This window comes from Chiloscyllium plagiosum, unplaced genomic scaffold (genome assembly GCF_037043375.1).
Source record: "Chiloscyllium plagiosum isolate Xiang-an unplaced genomic scaffold, Cpla_swu_hap1 HiC_scaffold_3, whole genome shotgun sequence".
Lineage (NCBI taxonomy): Eukaryota > Metazoa > Chordata > Chondrichthyes > Orectolobiformes > Hemiscylliidae > Chiloscyllium > Chiloscyllium plagiosum.
In genome coordinates this window covers 103,885,346-103,902,364 of record NW_028270141.1, presented here as the reverse complement: position 1 = coordinate 103,902,364, position 17,019 = coordinate 103,885,346, and the positions used below count along the sequence as shown (strand labels likewise).

Sequence of the window (17,019 nt, the reverse complement as noted above, 5' to 3'; positions counted from 1 at the left end):
TCAATTCTCCTTTCTTTTGTTTGTATTTTAATTGTAGGGGTAAGAATAAAGTGTGTTTTACTTCAAGCCTTCTAGTGTAACCAATCAAATTACATCTGAAACAAAAGCACCTAACATTTGCCTTTAGATAACATAAAAGGTAGTGTTTAAGTTATCTCCTTGATATATTTGATGGGAGTTTTATCTGGTCTGTATTGCTTGAAATTCAAAAACTTGGGTTAAATTCTACTCTGGTTTCATCATTACAACCACAGTTTATAGTCATGCCAGCATATATGTATCATACGTGAGGATAGATTTAATTAAAATTTTGGATAATTACCCAGTTTCTCCAACAATTAGCACAGCTTCGCGAAACTTCAAAGCTTGTCCCACCAGAATTGCCAACTTCCGCATTCCATATGTCCACACAACATGACGAAAGTCATCAGACATGTTTGATGTCAGACTTGGCCACTGATCTGTAGAGTGGGAAACCAGGTGAAAGGGGGACAGAAGAGAACTACTTTGACAAGTCATGGAAAGTCAGTTTAATGAAGCGCTATAAATCAGCATGAATGTGTGCACCTATTCAACTGATATATAACCCATTCAATCTCACTAAAAAGACCCAAACTATAAGTGGAGACCCATTTTTGAAGTTTTGTGGGCACCACTTAAAAGTGCCCAGCCTAAAAAACTAAATTTCTACATTAACAGTTCAGTGCACACAATTAAGGATAGATAGGATGATATCACAGATAATGCTGGAGAGCAGAAATATCATTTTGCTTCAGTATTTCTAAAAGAAATAGAACAGATAGGCATGGCATGGAGTGATAAAATCAGCAATGCTAAAAAGTGGATTGAGTAAACTAATCAAACTCAAGATGATAAAGCTCCTGGTCAAAGTAAGTAAAATTACTTGTATGCAATCCAAATGAAAAAGGGGTTGTAGAGACAGCTGTTCTCTCATTTAATCATCAGTTCAAAAATCTGCCAGAGGACTGGTGGATTTCTGCTTCCTAGATTTAAATAAGATGCCTTGAAGGAATCACAAACAGGCAGCTTAACATCAGCGGTAGAAACTGAACGGAATTCCTCCAAAAAGTAGGACAACAATTAGGATTAAGAAAAGTAACAACAAGTTAGCATGGATTTCAAAATAGAAATCCTTATTTGACTAACTTTACTGAATCTTGAGAAGGTAACAAAGTAATAGCAACATAGGTGATGTTATCTACCTGAACCTTTCAAAGGCCTTTGTTAAAAGGGTACCATAAGAGACTAGTGAATAAAATCATAGAGTCAGAAATATGCAGAGTAGAGTGCTTTGTCATGTAAATCAACGAGTGGAGAGTTATTCAAAATGGTAGAAGGTTCTTTTCATTAACTCATAGGTTAGGTTGGCATTTATTGGCCATCCCCAATTGCCCTCGAGAACAGTGATGGTGAACCTCTTTTCAAGAACTGTTTTAGTTTACATGATGTAGATACTCCCAAAGGGAGGGAGTTTCAGAAATTTGACATGATAGTGAAACAATGTCAGTACAGTGCATGTTGAAGATGGGGGGGGGGGGGGGGGGGGGGGAAGAGGGGGGGCAGTATCTTGCATATAGTGTTGTTCCCATAAATCTGTTGCCCTTGTCCATTTGGGTGGTAGAGATTGTGGGTTTGGAAAGTGCTGGGAGAGTTGTTGAGATAGATAAAAAGATGTTCTATAATGATTAGAAATGACACCACTGCAATTAACAGTTTACATGAATAATTTTGACTTTGGAATCAACCCAAATTTCTAAATTTGTAGATTATGCCAAATTTGAGGTTAGAGGGAAGATACTCAATACAGAAAAATATGGATAAACTTGCAGAATGGTAAAATGAAGTCCAAAACAAATAAATGAGGTAGTATATTCTGCCCTGACAAATAAAGAGATCACTTACTATTTGAACACGCAAGTATAGGCAGGTAGAAGAACAAAAAAGGAATCTAAAAGCATCAAATCACTAACGCTGTACCACCGATTAGCAAATCCACACAAAAAAAGCATGAGATTTTCCATCTAGACGGATAGAACTGAAAAGTAGGGAAGTTTATACTAAGCTTGCATTGAATTTTGCAAGTAGTTCTGGTCACCTTCACCTTAAAAAAAGGATATAGAGGTGTACAGAGGGTGCAGAGAAGATTTGCAAGAATCATCCCAGAATTATGTACATAAGTCAGTCATAAAATCAGAAGAGCAACAACCTGGTTTTCTTTGGTCCAAGAAAGAGCATAATTAGCGACCATCTATCCAAGATGGTCATCAAGAACCACAATAGGGAATTCAGAAGAAACTTCTTTACCAAAAGGATAAGAATATGGAATTCACGGCTGGAATATGATTACAGATCCACCTCAGGAGAAACTAAATGAACATATGCAGAAGGTACAGATGCTTACAATGGTAGATTTACATGAGCAAAGACAAAGACAGCCCAAGTGGAGCATCAAGACCGGCATGGACTGTTTGGGTCAAATGGATATATGGCACAGAAACTAGCTAATGTAATTATTTGTATGGTAGAAGAAAAAAAAGCATTAATTGTGCCTTTTATGATCATAGACATTGCAAAACACACCAAGAAAGCAACTGAAACATATGGGCAGCCAATTTGCACATAGAAAGCTCCTATAAACAGCAATGTGGTAATTACCAGATAATCTAATATTGATTGAGAGATTAAAACCAGTCAGGACACTGGAAATAACTCCTGTACTTTTTTGAATTAGTACTGTAGGATTTATTACTTCACTGAGGGAGCTGGACTCTCACTTTAACGTTTCACGTGATAGATAGCAACTCTAACAGTGCAGCATTCCCTCAGTTCTGCACTCTACTGTCAGTCTCTACTTTTGTGCTTTAAATCATGGAATGGCCCTTGAAACCCACAACCTTGTGACTTAGGATAACATGCCATCAAATAAACCATGGCTGCCACTTGGCAGTCACAAAATCTCAGAAAAAAGCTGTTTAAAACAATAAAAAAACTTACCAATTCTTTTTTGAAGACTTTCTTTTGAGAACATAACTTCAGGAACAAGCTTCCTTTTAAATTCTTTTTCAAGGATACGGTGAATAACAAAGACTTCTTCTTCTTTCCTCACACGGCCTGCCAAAAGCATATAAGCTGCAAGAGCAGTTAACTCTTAGTTCAGATCAACAAAGTGGAAATCTTTTTAAAAATTCAGTTTGAAACTGCAAACACACAGTCTTAAATTCTAGCATCTAGCAAAAACATGGCTTAAAGTGCAAAAAAAAAAATCACTTCATAATAAACATACATTTTTACTTTGGCAATGTCTACGAGAAACAATTTATAGAATCTACCCAACCACAGATGTGACAATGCGTTGAGCAAAAGTGAGATTCCCATTTCATACCACCCCAGAGATGAACAGGGAATATTATTGCTAGCTGATTTCCATGCCTCTGGTAGCTACTCACATACAAGAGGCAGGGCGCGTTCAATAGAAAAGTGGACAGGAGAATTGGAGAAGAATGGAACAAACCAATAAAACAACAAAAATAAACACACCGAGGATGGCAAGACAAGTCAGACTTTTAACAGAGATAGGAAGTATCTACATCAGTCATTTGTCCACACAATATTCACAAGCTCCATCACCAGAGCCAAGCAAGACCTTCTCAAAAGGAGATGCAATCAAGGTCAAATTACCCTGGGCCAAATCATTCATTATTCCAGACGAAGTCCTTCAAGCCTTTCCCAAGAATAGGGAAACTACATAGGACTATGTGACTTCAAAAGAAAAAAAGAAGTGGTAATCACAAGAATCAATGACAAACTCACCATCAGTGGCTATGTGTCTAATCCAGTCATAACCAGGCATCAATTGTTCAGTCAACCTGTAACGTTCAGCCCACCTAAACAGTTCACGCAGAGTAATGAAGCCATGTTTTCCAGCAAAAACACTTGATCCCCTACGATAGGACTGTTTTAAGAAAGAAACATTTGTTAAAGTATGATGTGAAGCAAAATAACCTCTTGCTGCCTTCAACCCTTGTTTCTGTATCATTTACATCATGCTTCAATAGGCTGTCAGAAATCCAATGGCTAGTTTCAAGATTTACTTCATTAGTTTGAGAACTTTTTTCCCCAAATGGCATTTTTAAATATTCAAAATCTCTTCTTATGGGAGCTCTCAGAAAGCCCTTCCAAAAACTTTAGAACAGTGCTCTGTGAAATACCTGCAGCTCCAGCATAACCTTCACGAGTTTTGCACAGTAAGATGGAGGCAAACTGGATCTCTTGTTCAGAATAATTTCCAATTCAGCTTTTGGAAGTTCATCAAAATGTAATTCCACAAAACGGTTCCTGAATGCCCTTGACAACATCTAGAAACAAAATTTAAAAGTCAAAGTTAAAACAAAATGGTAACAATTATAAAATTTGTCCCAAATTAATCCAGGATTTTCATAGCATTACAGACTCAACTGATATAGAACTGGTGGATAATATTTTGTAGTACCAAATACTTCTCTAAATCATATAATACAGTCAACATTTTTGGAGTCTTAAACTAAATGTGTAGACATGCAAAGCAAAAATACTTGGTCAAAATACTAATAGAAACACAAAACGCACGTCAATGGCATCCTGTCTCAACTGCAAAATACAACAGATTTTACACTTAAATCCATTAATAAATCCAAAATCTCGTATTTCGTCCTATGCAAGTATAACAAAGAGAAAGTATCCTTCACTACCTGTCTGTAGCCTTCCAAAATGCTGACCATATGACCTGCCTCCAATATCTCACCAGTTGTCCAACCAGGTGAAACTGTACTAAAAACAGAAAATTGCTGGAGAACTCTGTAGGTTATGCAGCTTCCCTGAAGAGAAAGCAAGCTAATGTTTCGAGTCTAGATGGGTCTTCATCAGAGCTGAAATTAAATGTGTCTCTGATGAAGAATCATCCAGAGTCAAAACGTCAGCTTGCTTTCTCTCCATGGATGCTGCCTAACCCATTGTGATCTCTGACATTTTTTGCTTTCTGTTCAGATTCCAGCATCTGCAGTAATTTGCTCCTATAGGTGAAACTGCAGTTGTCTGGTTCCATTCAATCAATAACTTAAATGGTTGCTCTTTTCGCTCAGACACATTGACATCATAAGTCCCCCAAGAACTTATCCTCATTGACTCATTCCTCGTGTTTGTGCTGCCCTCTGGCAACATAATATAAAAACAGATATATTCCTAATCATACCTAACCTTCAATTATTAGACAGCACCTGACATCCACTATTGGTTGAGCAGCGACTTCCTCTAATTTAAATGGTGGTCGTGGTGGGGGAAGTGCAGCGAGATGGGAAAGGAGAACCAAAGCCAATGCCTTCAATGCCAGCTCCAAACTCCATTCCCAATAACCAACTCAACTCCTCTCTATGGAGAATGAGGCTAACCCACAATCTCTGTCATATTTGAATTATAGATCAGCTTCAAATCCTATATCAGCACAATCACAAAGACCAACACTTTCACATCTCCGTAACATCACCTGACCATCCTGGCTTAGCTCAACTACTGTCCTCATACATACCTTTACCATCGCCAGGCATGACTATTCCTACACATTCCTGGTCACCATCCCACATTCTACCCTCAATAAACTTCGGAAGCCATACAACAGTCTACTGCTCATCTCTTCACTCATACGGTTCACCTAATCACGTTTGTCCTCAAATGACCAATACCAGCTCCCAGTGAAGCAAAATCTTGATTTTCAAATTCATGGTTTTCAAATTTCTCCACGACCCCACTCCTCATCTTTAATCTCTTCCAATCTCACTTACCTCAGAAATCTCCTTTAATTCGGGCATTTGGAGTACCTCAGAATTTAATTACTCTACCATTTGTTGCAATGCTCAGAGGTACCTAGGCCTTACAATGTGTGAAACTCACTCCCTAAACCTTTCTTTCAACCCCTCAACCCTCCTTACACCACTACTTCACTGATTCTGCTTCTGGTCATCTGCCCTGATATTTCCTTGCAGCACTGTCATTTGCTCTCTTGTCCCCACATAGTACCTGAGAATATTTAGAAGACAAACTGTCCGATTTTTATTAAACGAAAAGTAAGTTCCAAGATTTATATGCTCCTGACAGTTAATTTAAATATCTGTTCCACAATGCTGTCTTTTTTTTTTAAAGAGTCATGATTTGGAGGTGCCGGTGTTGGACTGAGGTGGACAAAGTTAAAAATCTCAACATCAGGTTACAGTCAGACAAGTTTATGTGGAAGGAGACAGTGAGATCTGCAGATGCTGGAGATCGGAGTTGATAGTGTGTTGCTGGAAAAGCACAGTAGGTCAGGCAGCATCCAAAGAGCAGGAAAATCAACGTTTCAGGCCGTAGCCCTTCATCAGAAACGAACAAACCAACAGGTTTATTTGGAAGCACTAGCTTTCAAAGCACTGCTCCTTCATCAGGTGGTTGGGAGCAGCACTTCAAAAGCTCGTGCTTCTAAATAAACCTGTTGGACTGTAACCTGGTGTCGTGTGATTTTTAACTTCATTTACAGTTGTAATATACTGAGGTGTGTCATGCTGAGGAATAATTCTCTGCCTTCTATAAAGTTCCAATTAGAGCCTGCATTCATTGTCCATCTAGGACATTCAGCCCACACCCATCACACCTGTGAATAGAAAGACCAAAAAAGTCAAAAACAGACCTTCCGACCACCATATAGTCCAGGAGGATTCTGAGTTGCAAAAAGCATGAATCTTGGATGTGCTTTTACCACCTCCTGGGTCTCAGTTATAAAGAGCTCTCGATTGTCATCAAGCAGCCGATTAAGAGCTTCCAAGACATCAGTAGGGGCTAAATTCAATTCATCCAGGATAATCCAGTGGCCCTTTCGCATAGCATTGATAAGCACGCCTAGAGAGAAAAAAGACACATCACCACTTTGATTATATTAAATGAAGACATGTTCAGTTTTGAAATATTAGTTTATTCATTCTAATAACTTAAATTTCCTCCAACGCAGGACAAAATCATTAATTGTAAACATTAAATGGACTGGATTTTGTGATCAGCTTAGGGGAGTAAACATCCCTTGAACTCACAAAATGGTCCCCAAAATGCATTTAACAAATATGAGAACATATATTTCGAACCTCAATTGAGGTGAACCTGGTCAAATCAGTGGGGACGGCTGTTAGTCAGGGGCTATTGCCACAGTTAGTCAATGGCAAGTCTGACAGTGAGCACAAAGTTCATGAAAGTTTGGGGGGTGGGTGCGCTCCTGAATTACCAGACTGAGCCTTGCTTTGCAAAGTACATCCAAATGTTGTCTTCCATGCTCATCCAAATCACAAATGGAACCTGAAACAGATAATAGCTATGACCTTACCCAGATTGAGCGAAGTGTTTTTCTTTCTCCTGTCTGAGTACAGAGGCTCGATAAAATTTGGAACTGGAAAAAGCACAGTTGGTCGAGCAGCACAGAGGAGCAGGAGAGTCCAAGGTTCCGGCAGGATCCTTTGTCAAGTCCTGCCTGAAACATCAACTCTCCTGTTCCTCTGATGCTGCTCGACCAACTGTGTTGTTTCCAGCTCCACATTTTATCGACTCTGACTTTCCAGCATTTGCAGTCTTCACTATCCTGGAGTACCTGGGCTCTACTGTTGGCAATGTGAAGCTGTTCAAGGGGTAATTGCATTAACTGGGCATTTCCACTGTATAGGGTGAACTCTTTTTTTAAAATCACAGAATCCTGTTTGTGAACTGCATATAGTGCCCAACTGTGCATTTTCCATTAAGGTCCATCATGGAGTAGACAATAGGCCGCCTAGAAAGGGAGTTCCAATGCTTGCAGTACAGTCTGGACTGAATATGCTGTTCCTTGCACAACTGGAGCAGGCAAAGATGACACGTACTGGATGCTGAAGAGGTGGGTGAGTGACAGCAGGTGTCTTCCAGGGATGAAGATGACACTGCACTGGAGAAAACTCACTTCCAGCATGATAGAATGCTGCATTTTTAGGTGCAACAAGCCTGACTAATTTAACTGTCACCAACTTCCAAAGATTGGAGTTGGGTGAAGTTATCATTCATTGATTACAAATTTGACGTTGCTTGAAAAGGAAGAGCATCCATTCTATCTCAAAAAGCAAATTCAGCACTTTTGTGTATGTTTTTCTTCACTTTTCTGGTTGTTTAATAGAAGTTAAGTCTAATTGTATGAAAACTTTCTAACGTTTGATGCTCTTACTTTAAACAATAACAAGATGTGACGTAATGCTGGCAGGGTTCTAATCTGGTATGGCACCAAGGACAGGTAGCCTGTGTAATTTAAGACTTGTTGCCACAGTTACAATGACTGTTGATCAGACAGGTGATGATGTAAAATAGCACTGGAGTGTCAACAAGCTGAATAACAAATCTTTGCAGGTGATCAAAGTGTCAACTGCTGAATAGCACGTGAAAGGATGACCGATGGTCCAATTAATTAAGACAGGAGAGATAATTACAAAAACAAAGGTGGTGTTAGAATCCACTCACAGTTTGTAGATCTTTTGACACTCTTAATTACCTGGGATTATCTTGTAATAATCTCTCCATCTATAAATTCTGTGTATGGGCACTTCCCTCCACTTCACCTGACAAAGGAGCAGTGCTCTGAAAGCGTGTGATTTTAAATAACTCTGTTGCACTATAACCTGGTATTGTGTGACTTCGGACTTTATCCACCACAGTCCAACACCGGCACCTCCACATCATTATTAACTGGCGCAGTCAGAGCATGAGGAGTTAAGAGGGAGTGGAATTCTTAAAATGCATCCAAGACAGCTTTTCAAGCCAGTACATCGAAGGTCCGGAGCATTCATAACACTGTTAGATTAAAGCTTCGTATGGAAAAGAACAATTGGCCTAATGTCAAAGTTTGAAACTGAGCAATGGCCACTTTTAATAAGATCAGATATAATGAGGCCTGAATGAACTGGGAGGAGATATTGTTTAGGTAAATCTGTGTCCAGACAATGCAATGTGTTCAAGATGGAAACTCAGAGCTTAGAGGATCAAAAAGTTCCAATAAAGAGAAAGGGTGAGACCAAAACAAATCCTGGATATCAAGGGATCCGTGACACTGGATAAAGAGAAAAAGGCAAGTTTACGACAAATACCCAGTGATCAAACAGCAAAACCCAAGAGGAGTATAGAATGTGCAAGGGGTGGGGGGGAAATTAAAAGGGAAATTAGGAGAGCAGAAAATGGTCATGATAACAGCAGGTAAAACCAAAACAGGTAAATCCAGAATTACTTTAAAGTACATGAAGGGTAAAAGGATAACTAGGGAAATAGTAGGACCATGATAGTAATTTCTACATGGAGCCAGAGGACGTGGGTAGGTTCTAAAGGAATATTGTGTGTCGGAGCAAGGTGTTCACTAATGAGAGGGATGATATGGTTTATAGAAATCATGGAGAATCATGATATAATTAATTAAATTAGTATTAAACAGGAGGTTCTGGCTCATCAGACAGTCTGAAAGTAGATAAGATTTCCAGGGCCAGCTGATACAGACCTCAGGCTGTTGTGTGAGGCGAGGGAGGAAATAGCAAACATTTTTCAATGCCTCTCTGGTCTCAATGGAGGTGCCAGATAATCCAATGTGTGGTACCCTTGTTCGAGAAGGGAAGAAGGGGTAAACCAGGAATCTACAGGCCAGTCAGTCTACCTTAGTGGCAGAAAAACTACTAGAAGCAATTTTCAGGGATAGAATTAATCTGCCCTTGGAAAGGTCATGATTAAAATCAATAATATGGCTTTATTAACGAGATGTCTGACAAATTTGACTGGACTTTTCTAAGAGGTGACCAGGAGAATAGTTGACAGCAATTCATTGGACGTAGTCTACTTTGTACTTAGCAAGCGTTTTGATAAGATCCTGCATGGAAGCCTGACAGTGATGGCAAGAGCCCATAAGGTTCAAAGAAATTTAGCCAATTGGATCCAAAATTGACCAAGCGGCTGGAGGCAAGAGGGTAATGGTCGAAGGATATTTTGTGACTGGAAGTCTGTGTCAAAGGGATTCCGCAGGGATTAACGTTGGGGACCTTGCTACTTGCAGTTATATAGAGTCATAGAGATGTACAGCATAGAAACTAGATCCTTCCGGCCAACTCCTCCATGCCAATCAGATATCCCAACCTAATCTAGTCCCATGAGCCAGCACTTGGCCCATATCCCTCTAGACCCTTTCTATTATATACCCATCTAGATGCTGTTTAAATGTTGCAATTGTACCAGCCTCCACCACTTCCTCTGGCAGCTCATTCCATACATGCACCACACTCTGTGTGAAATAGGAGGTCTCTTTTATATCTTTCCCTTCTCACTCGAAACCTATGGCCTCTAGTTCTGGACTCTCCCACCACAGGGAAAAGACATGTCTATTTATCCTATCCATGCCCCTCATGATTTTATAAACCTCTAAAAGGTCACCCCTCAGCCTTCAACCCACCAGAGAAAACAGCCCCAGCATATTCAGCCTCTCCCGACAGCTTAAATCTTTTCTGAACCCTTTCAAGTTTCACAACATTCTGCCGCTACGAAGGAGACCAGAATTGCATGCAATATTCCAAAAGTGGCCTCACCAACATCCTGTACAGCTGCAACATGACCTCCCAACTCCTGTACTCAATACTCTGGCCAATAAAGGAAAGTATACCAAACGCCTTCTTCACTATCCTATCTACCCGCGACTCCACTTTCAAGGAGCTATGAACCTGCATTCCAAGGTCTCTTTGTTCAGCAACACTCCCGAGGACCTTACCATGAAGTGTATAAGTCCTGCTAAGATTTGCTTTCCTAAAATGCAGCACCTCACACTTATCTAAATTAAACTCCATCTGCCACTTCTCAGCCCATTGGCCCATCTGGTCAGGATGTCGTTGTAATCTGGGGTAACCTTCTTAGCTGTCTATTACACCTCCAATTTTGGTGTCATCTGCAAACTTACTAACAGTACCTTCTATATTCATATCCGAATCATTCATATAAATGACGAAAAGTAGTGGACCCAGCACAGATCCTTGTGGCACTCCACTGGTCACAGGCCCCCAGTCTGAAAAACAACCCTCCACCACTACCCTCTGTCTTCTACCTTCAAGCCAGTTCTGCATCCAAATGGATAGTTCTCCCTGTATTCCATGAGATCTAACCTTGCTAACCAGTCTCCCATGGGGGAACCTTGTTGAATGCCTTACTGAAGTCCATATAGATCATGTCCATCACTCTGTACTCATCAGTCCTCTTTGTTACTTTGTACACGGTGAATGGTTGAACCTGGGAAGCACTGAGGATTAGAAGGGATCTTGGTGTACATGTCTATTGGTCCCTTAAGTTCACAGGATAATTAGATAAATTGGTTAAGGCAGCAAGTAAGATACTTCCCCCTTTATTAGCTGAGACAGAGAGTATTTAAGAGGTGGGAAGTTGTGTTGGAACTGTATCACAAGTTCGTTAGGTCACAGCTAAAGTACTGTGTGCAGTTCTGGAATCCACATTACAGGAGGGATGGATTACATTGGAGAGCGTGCAAAGGAGATTCACCAGGATGTTTCCTGGGCTGGAGAGTTTTAGTTAAGAAAAAATAGGGCTATTTTCCTCGGAACAGAGGAGATGGAGGGCAGACATGATTGAGGGATATAAAATTGTGGCTGTAGACAGAAAATAACTTTTCCTTTTGGTAAAGATCAATGACCAAGAGGCATAAATCTAAGGCAAGGGGCAGAAGGAGGTTTGGAGGGGATTTGAGAAATTTTCTTTCCACTCAGGATGATGGTGGTGGGAATCTGGAACTCACTGTAAAAGGCATAACATTCTCATGGTATTTAGATGTCACTTACATACATCAAAGGCATACAAGGCTGTGGGCCAAGTGCTGGAAAATGGGATTAGAATAGCTATGTGCTTGATTTTGACCAGCAGACTCAATGGACTGCAGAACATTTCTGTACTCTAGAATTCTGTGGATTTCACGTCATTCACAAGTGGATGTAGCAGACAAAAGTGCAGTATTGCAGTGCAGCTTCATCATGTACATTAAATCATTAAACTAGGAGGAAACACTAGGGTCAGAATGACATTCCTGATCACTATTTAATTTAGTGACTATTGAGCACCCCTTCTGGTCATTCAGTCTGCAAAGACAGCTGTACGAACCTTCAGAATTATATGCACTTTTCAAATGTACTATTCAAACAGCAATAAAAATGAAGCAAGCCTAAGTAAGTTAGTTACTTTTGTTACGTTCATTACCAAAATCTGCTTCTATAATAAAGGGTGCCCAGACTACAAATACAAGCATAAACAACATCAGAGTATAGGATTCAGAGAAAATGGATCAAGTTCACTCATGGAAAGATTGCAAACCATGTTGTATTGCTTTCAAAATAAAACAAAAATATGGAACAAACCTTCCTTAAACACCAATTTTCCTGTTTCATCAGATGCATAACAGCCAATGTACTCCTGAATGTCTGTGTGCTCATGATTATTGATCCGCACACAATGGTTTCCTGTAGCAGCTGCCAACCAGCAGATTAGACTTGTTTTACCAACTGATGTCTCTCCTTGAATAAGTACTGGATGTATCCTTTTAGCAAAATATCAAAAAGTTATATTTTAAACAAAGAATATTCAACAAAAACAAAATCACAAATCAGTACAAGTCACAGTCAGTTGAATATACAAGTAAGTACTAACATTAGTTTCCAAAAATAAAATTGTAAAATGTTTATCACCTATTGACGTTTCAAGATTAGAGAGCAGACAGAGGTTTCTAAAGTGCAAACTTTTAAAATGTGTAATGCAATTACATCGCCAACACTAAGTGCTGTTTCTAAAATGAAATTTTCTATAACACAGGGTTACACAAGAATGCAATCATTGCATTATAGAAGAACTGACTGTAGAGAAGAGACAAAATTTGAGATGACAATGGAAATTCCTGAATTATAGTCAATTATTTATTCTGTTAAGAATACTATATGATATTTATTTTCACATTTAACAGGAAATAGACTATTTTAAAACATGCTGTCATCTTAGCTCAGTTGGTGCTACTCACATGATCTATCGGAAGGCTGTGGTTCAAATCCTACTCCAGGGCCTGAACACATCCTTTAACATGGAAGTAGTGCTGCGTATTTGAAGTATTAAACTAAGGTCCCACCTGAGCTTCGGATTCACAATGAAGATCTTACGACATTATCCTAAACTTGGAGTACAGATTTCCCATGGCCAAACTACTAATAACTAGCATGTATGTATCAACCAATCCTAAAACAAAACAGTTTTTCCACACGATTTGAAAATGAAAATTACATATTCCTACCTTGCAGCAACGACTCTTGCAAGATCCCTTAGGTTAAGTTTGACAGAGGGTGTCAGAATATACAACTTGTCAACAGAAGGTTCCTTATCTCCTGTTGCAATCCAGTAGCCTTCAATCTGTACAGACTGTCCTCCTTTTGGTTCTGGTATTGGCTGAAATGTTAAAGACAAAAGGAGTCACTGCTTCTCCATTTACAAAACTAGTCCTGCTCCCAACAGAAACTGACTTGATTTCATTTTTCAAACCAAACACAAGTACGCATTAACAATCTGAAATGATGCAAAACTATGCTGCCCACTTCAAAGTGTGCTGTTGATCTCTTTTGCAATCATGAATCAAAACGTAAAAGGAGCTTCAGAGAAACATTCGCAAAAAGGCAAAAAACAACACTGAGCCCCAGTATTACAAAAAGCTTGGTCAAAGAGGCAAATTTTAAAGAGGGCTTTAAAGGAAGGATAGCAAAGTGGAGCTTCGGCATTAGGTAACTAATGGCAGTGTTGATGGAGCAATTAAAAAATTGGGAATACTTAAGAGAGTAGATTTAAAAGGAGAGCAGATATCTCAGGATTGTGGCACTGGAAGAGATTACAGAGGTAAGGCCATGGAAGCGTTTGAAATAAAAACACGAGAATGTTAAAAATCAAGACAATACTTGACTGTGAACCAATGCAGATCAGTGAACACTGGGGCAACAGCTATACAGGACTTCTAGAACGTCAAGTTATGAGCAGCACAGCTATAGATGACATGACATTGAAAGGCAGTATATGTATGGGAGACCATCAAAATGTGCGTTGGAATAGTCAAGTCCATTCAAAAGCATTAATGGGGACCTCAGCAGCAGATGCGCTGCAATTGGAAATAGGTATTTTTAGTTGTATACGAGGTCATGGATCATCTTCAGGTCAAATGCAAGATCAAGATCGCAAGTAATCGGTCTTCCAGTTATTCAGCATTGTCAGAATTATATCACTGAGCTAGCTATACAGAGAGTTAAATTCCTCCACGACAAATTTATACTCAAAGTACAGTTGAAACAAGTCATAAATAAAATCTGACAATGCAACTATGAAGTTAATGCATTTCTGTAAGAGCCAAATAATATCAGTTTCGTCAAGGAAACCAGCTGTTCTTACCGAGTTTGGGCTGTGAGACACCAGCCCCACACCAAAGTAGTTGACTTAACTGTTGTGTAAGTGGTCAAAAATATCCCTCAGACATATTAAATTGCTACCACCTTGTTTGATAACTAGAGATAGCTAATAACACCAATAATGAGCATATTCTGAACATTCAGTAAAAATATTAACAGGAAATCAAGCTCAACTTATAAAACAAAGAACTGTGATGGTGGAGATCTGAAACAAATAAATACAGAAATTGCTGGAGAAACTCAGGAGGTCTGGCAGCATCTGTGGAGAGAAAATGGTTAACATCGAGTCCAGTTACCCTTCTAAAAGGGTCTTTAGCCAGCAATTTCTGTTTTTGTTGGTGTTAGTTTATACCAAGTTCTGTCTAAAAGATTCTTCCTCAGGCTGCAGAATGGCATATATTGCAGAGTTGCTAAAATTGCAGAAAATGAGCACTACTGACCACTGAATAAGCCTCCATTCCACATTCCAAACCAGTTAACTTCATGGATAAAAACTGAAGCAAATACCTGTTGGAGAACAGCCTTGGCATTGTTCCCAATAATATGACAGCAAATCAGTTTCTCAACAATTGGATGAGATACACGATCCAGTTGAGTAAGGAAGCTCATGCAGAAACCCTGCAAAAAATCCAGTTGTGGATAATTAGGAATTTTAAAGAAATAAGAAAATAAGAAAAGGAAGCAGGAGTAGGCCATTTTGCCCCTCAAACCATTAAGTTCAAGATGGAACTGTTCCTGGCCTTACCCCCAACTCACTTATAGGCAAAAACCTGTTTAACTCAGCCTTCAATATTTAATTTCCCCAGTCTGTACAGCCATAACGGGGAGATTTCAAAGCTTAATGTGCCTCAGAAATCCTTTCATAAGGGGTCTTTCATTTAAGATGGTTATGTTGAAGCTGTGTACCTTGATTCTAGATCTTCCCAGTAGCCACCCTGTCAAGTCTCTCATAAGTATATGTTTGCATAAGGCCACCTTTCAATTTTTCTAAACCCTAAATAACTAACGTCTTAATATACTCAACCTTTCCGAAAAGGCAACTTCTCTATCCCCAGAACCTCATCTCTGAGATGTCTCCAGTGCAAGTAAATCCTTGCATAAGTAAGGAGACCAAAACTGTTTGCGGTACTCTTGCTGAGATCATTGCACTGTATGGTTGCAGAATGTATGCCATTCTTTTTTACTTCACAGGAACATTTTTTAACAATGTTCAGGAGCAGGAGTAGTGAGCCATTCAACTCATCAAACTGCTCCACTATCTGATAAGACAATGGCTAATTTGGGTGTGGGATCAACTCCATGCCCTTGTAAAAATCAATACAAGTAGGGATGGGAGAAAAGGAGAGTAAAACAAACAAAAGTAGGCTGCACAATAGTGGCGTTAATCTCCCTAAACATAGTTTTTATTATTTAAACTGCAAGAAACTGGATTTGCATTTAGGCGCAACCATAAATTTTTCTCACAGGAGGTAAAATATCTTTAACTAAATGTATGTATTCAGAGACATTACAAATGCATTGCATGCTTCATGTATGCAATAAAACGTGAACAAATTTACTGCCCTATTTAGTTCACATGTTAAGAATGAAGAAATGGCATTCGCTAGTTACCTCATACAATGACCTTTGAACATTGTTGCATGTGTTCAATGCTGCAAACCTAAGAGCTCGGCACAGAGTTCGAAGACTGTAGTGGGGTCTATGGCCTGTACCATCCATTAACTTGACATTTTTCTCCTTACGCAGAGATAAGTAAAACCTAATAAAGACAGACTTACTTTCAGAGGAAGACGCATATGTAAAATAAATTGACATTTCCAATAAAGTTACGATCCAACTAATCTCTTCAATGTGCCACAAAATGTAACAAATTTGCACGTGTTCCGTATATTTATAGTAACAAGAACAAGCTGCAGTGAATTGGTAACACTGAACCCATCTAGAAATTGGGATTTGGTGAAACTCCATTTTTCTGTGTTTTGGCTTTAAACAGCACATCATTTCACACCAATTAAGGGACGTGCAAGAGTGAAACTCAGGGTTCCAGCCGAAAGTATTAAATGTCATCATTGAGCTGAATTGGTGTCCTTGGGGCTCATAAATACAGATTAGATCATACAGTTTAACATGTATGGATTTAGAGGTTGGATGTACAATATCTGAAATGCGTTTTTTGGGCTGACTTTATAACAGCTTGTTTACTGTGTCATTCTCAAATGTTGGCTTGTACTTTAAGAATATTATAAAAAAACACTTGTCTATTCTGGCTTGTGGCTAAAACATCAGCACAGAAAACAAGCCAACAAAATGTCCTTTCATGTAGTTGACCTGAATTACCAATCACAACACTGCAGTGCAGCAATAAGGATGTTGTCATAGGACTTAACAGAGCTGAGGACTAAACCTTGAAGCAACAGAACCCAATCAAGGCAGGAACTGGAGAGAGCTCATCAAGGAGGAACACAAACGAACAATACCA

The 17,019-nt window shown here is 39.3% G+C and overlaps 1 protein-coding gene across 4 annotated transcripts in view; it reads right to left on the bottom strand.

Moving 5' to 3' along the window:
* Nucleotides 1-17,019, bottom strand: part of mdn1 (midasin AAA ATPase 1) — a 188,532-nt gene that overhangs the window by 131,215 nt on the left and 40,298 nt on the right. For all 4 annotated transcript variants that reach the window (XM_043686689.2, XM_087982248.1, XM_043686702.2 and 1 more), the window contains exons 21-29: nt 16,152-16,299; nt 15,048-15,158; nt 13,388-13,539; nt 12,468-12,646; nt 6,713-6,921; nt 4,230-4,376; nt 3,832-3,973; nt 3,016-3,150; nt 323-461 (exon numbers count right to left, since the gene is read on the bottom strand). In XM_043686689.2, coding sequence (XP_043542624.2) covers nt 323-461; nt 3,016-3,150; nt 3,832-3,973; nt 4,230-4,376; nt 6,713-6,921; nt 12,468-12,646; nt 13,388-13,539; nt 15,048-15,158; nt 16,152-16,299 — 1,362 coding nt within the window. The remainder of the gene's footprint in view (nt 1-322; nt 462-3,015; nt 3,151-3,831; nt 3,974-4,229; nt 4,377-6,712; nt 6,922-12,467; nt 12,647-13,387; nt 13,540-15,047; nt 15,159-16,151; nt 16,300-17,019) is intronic.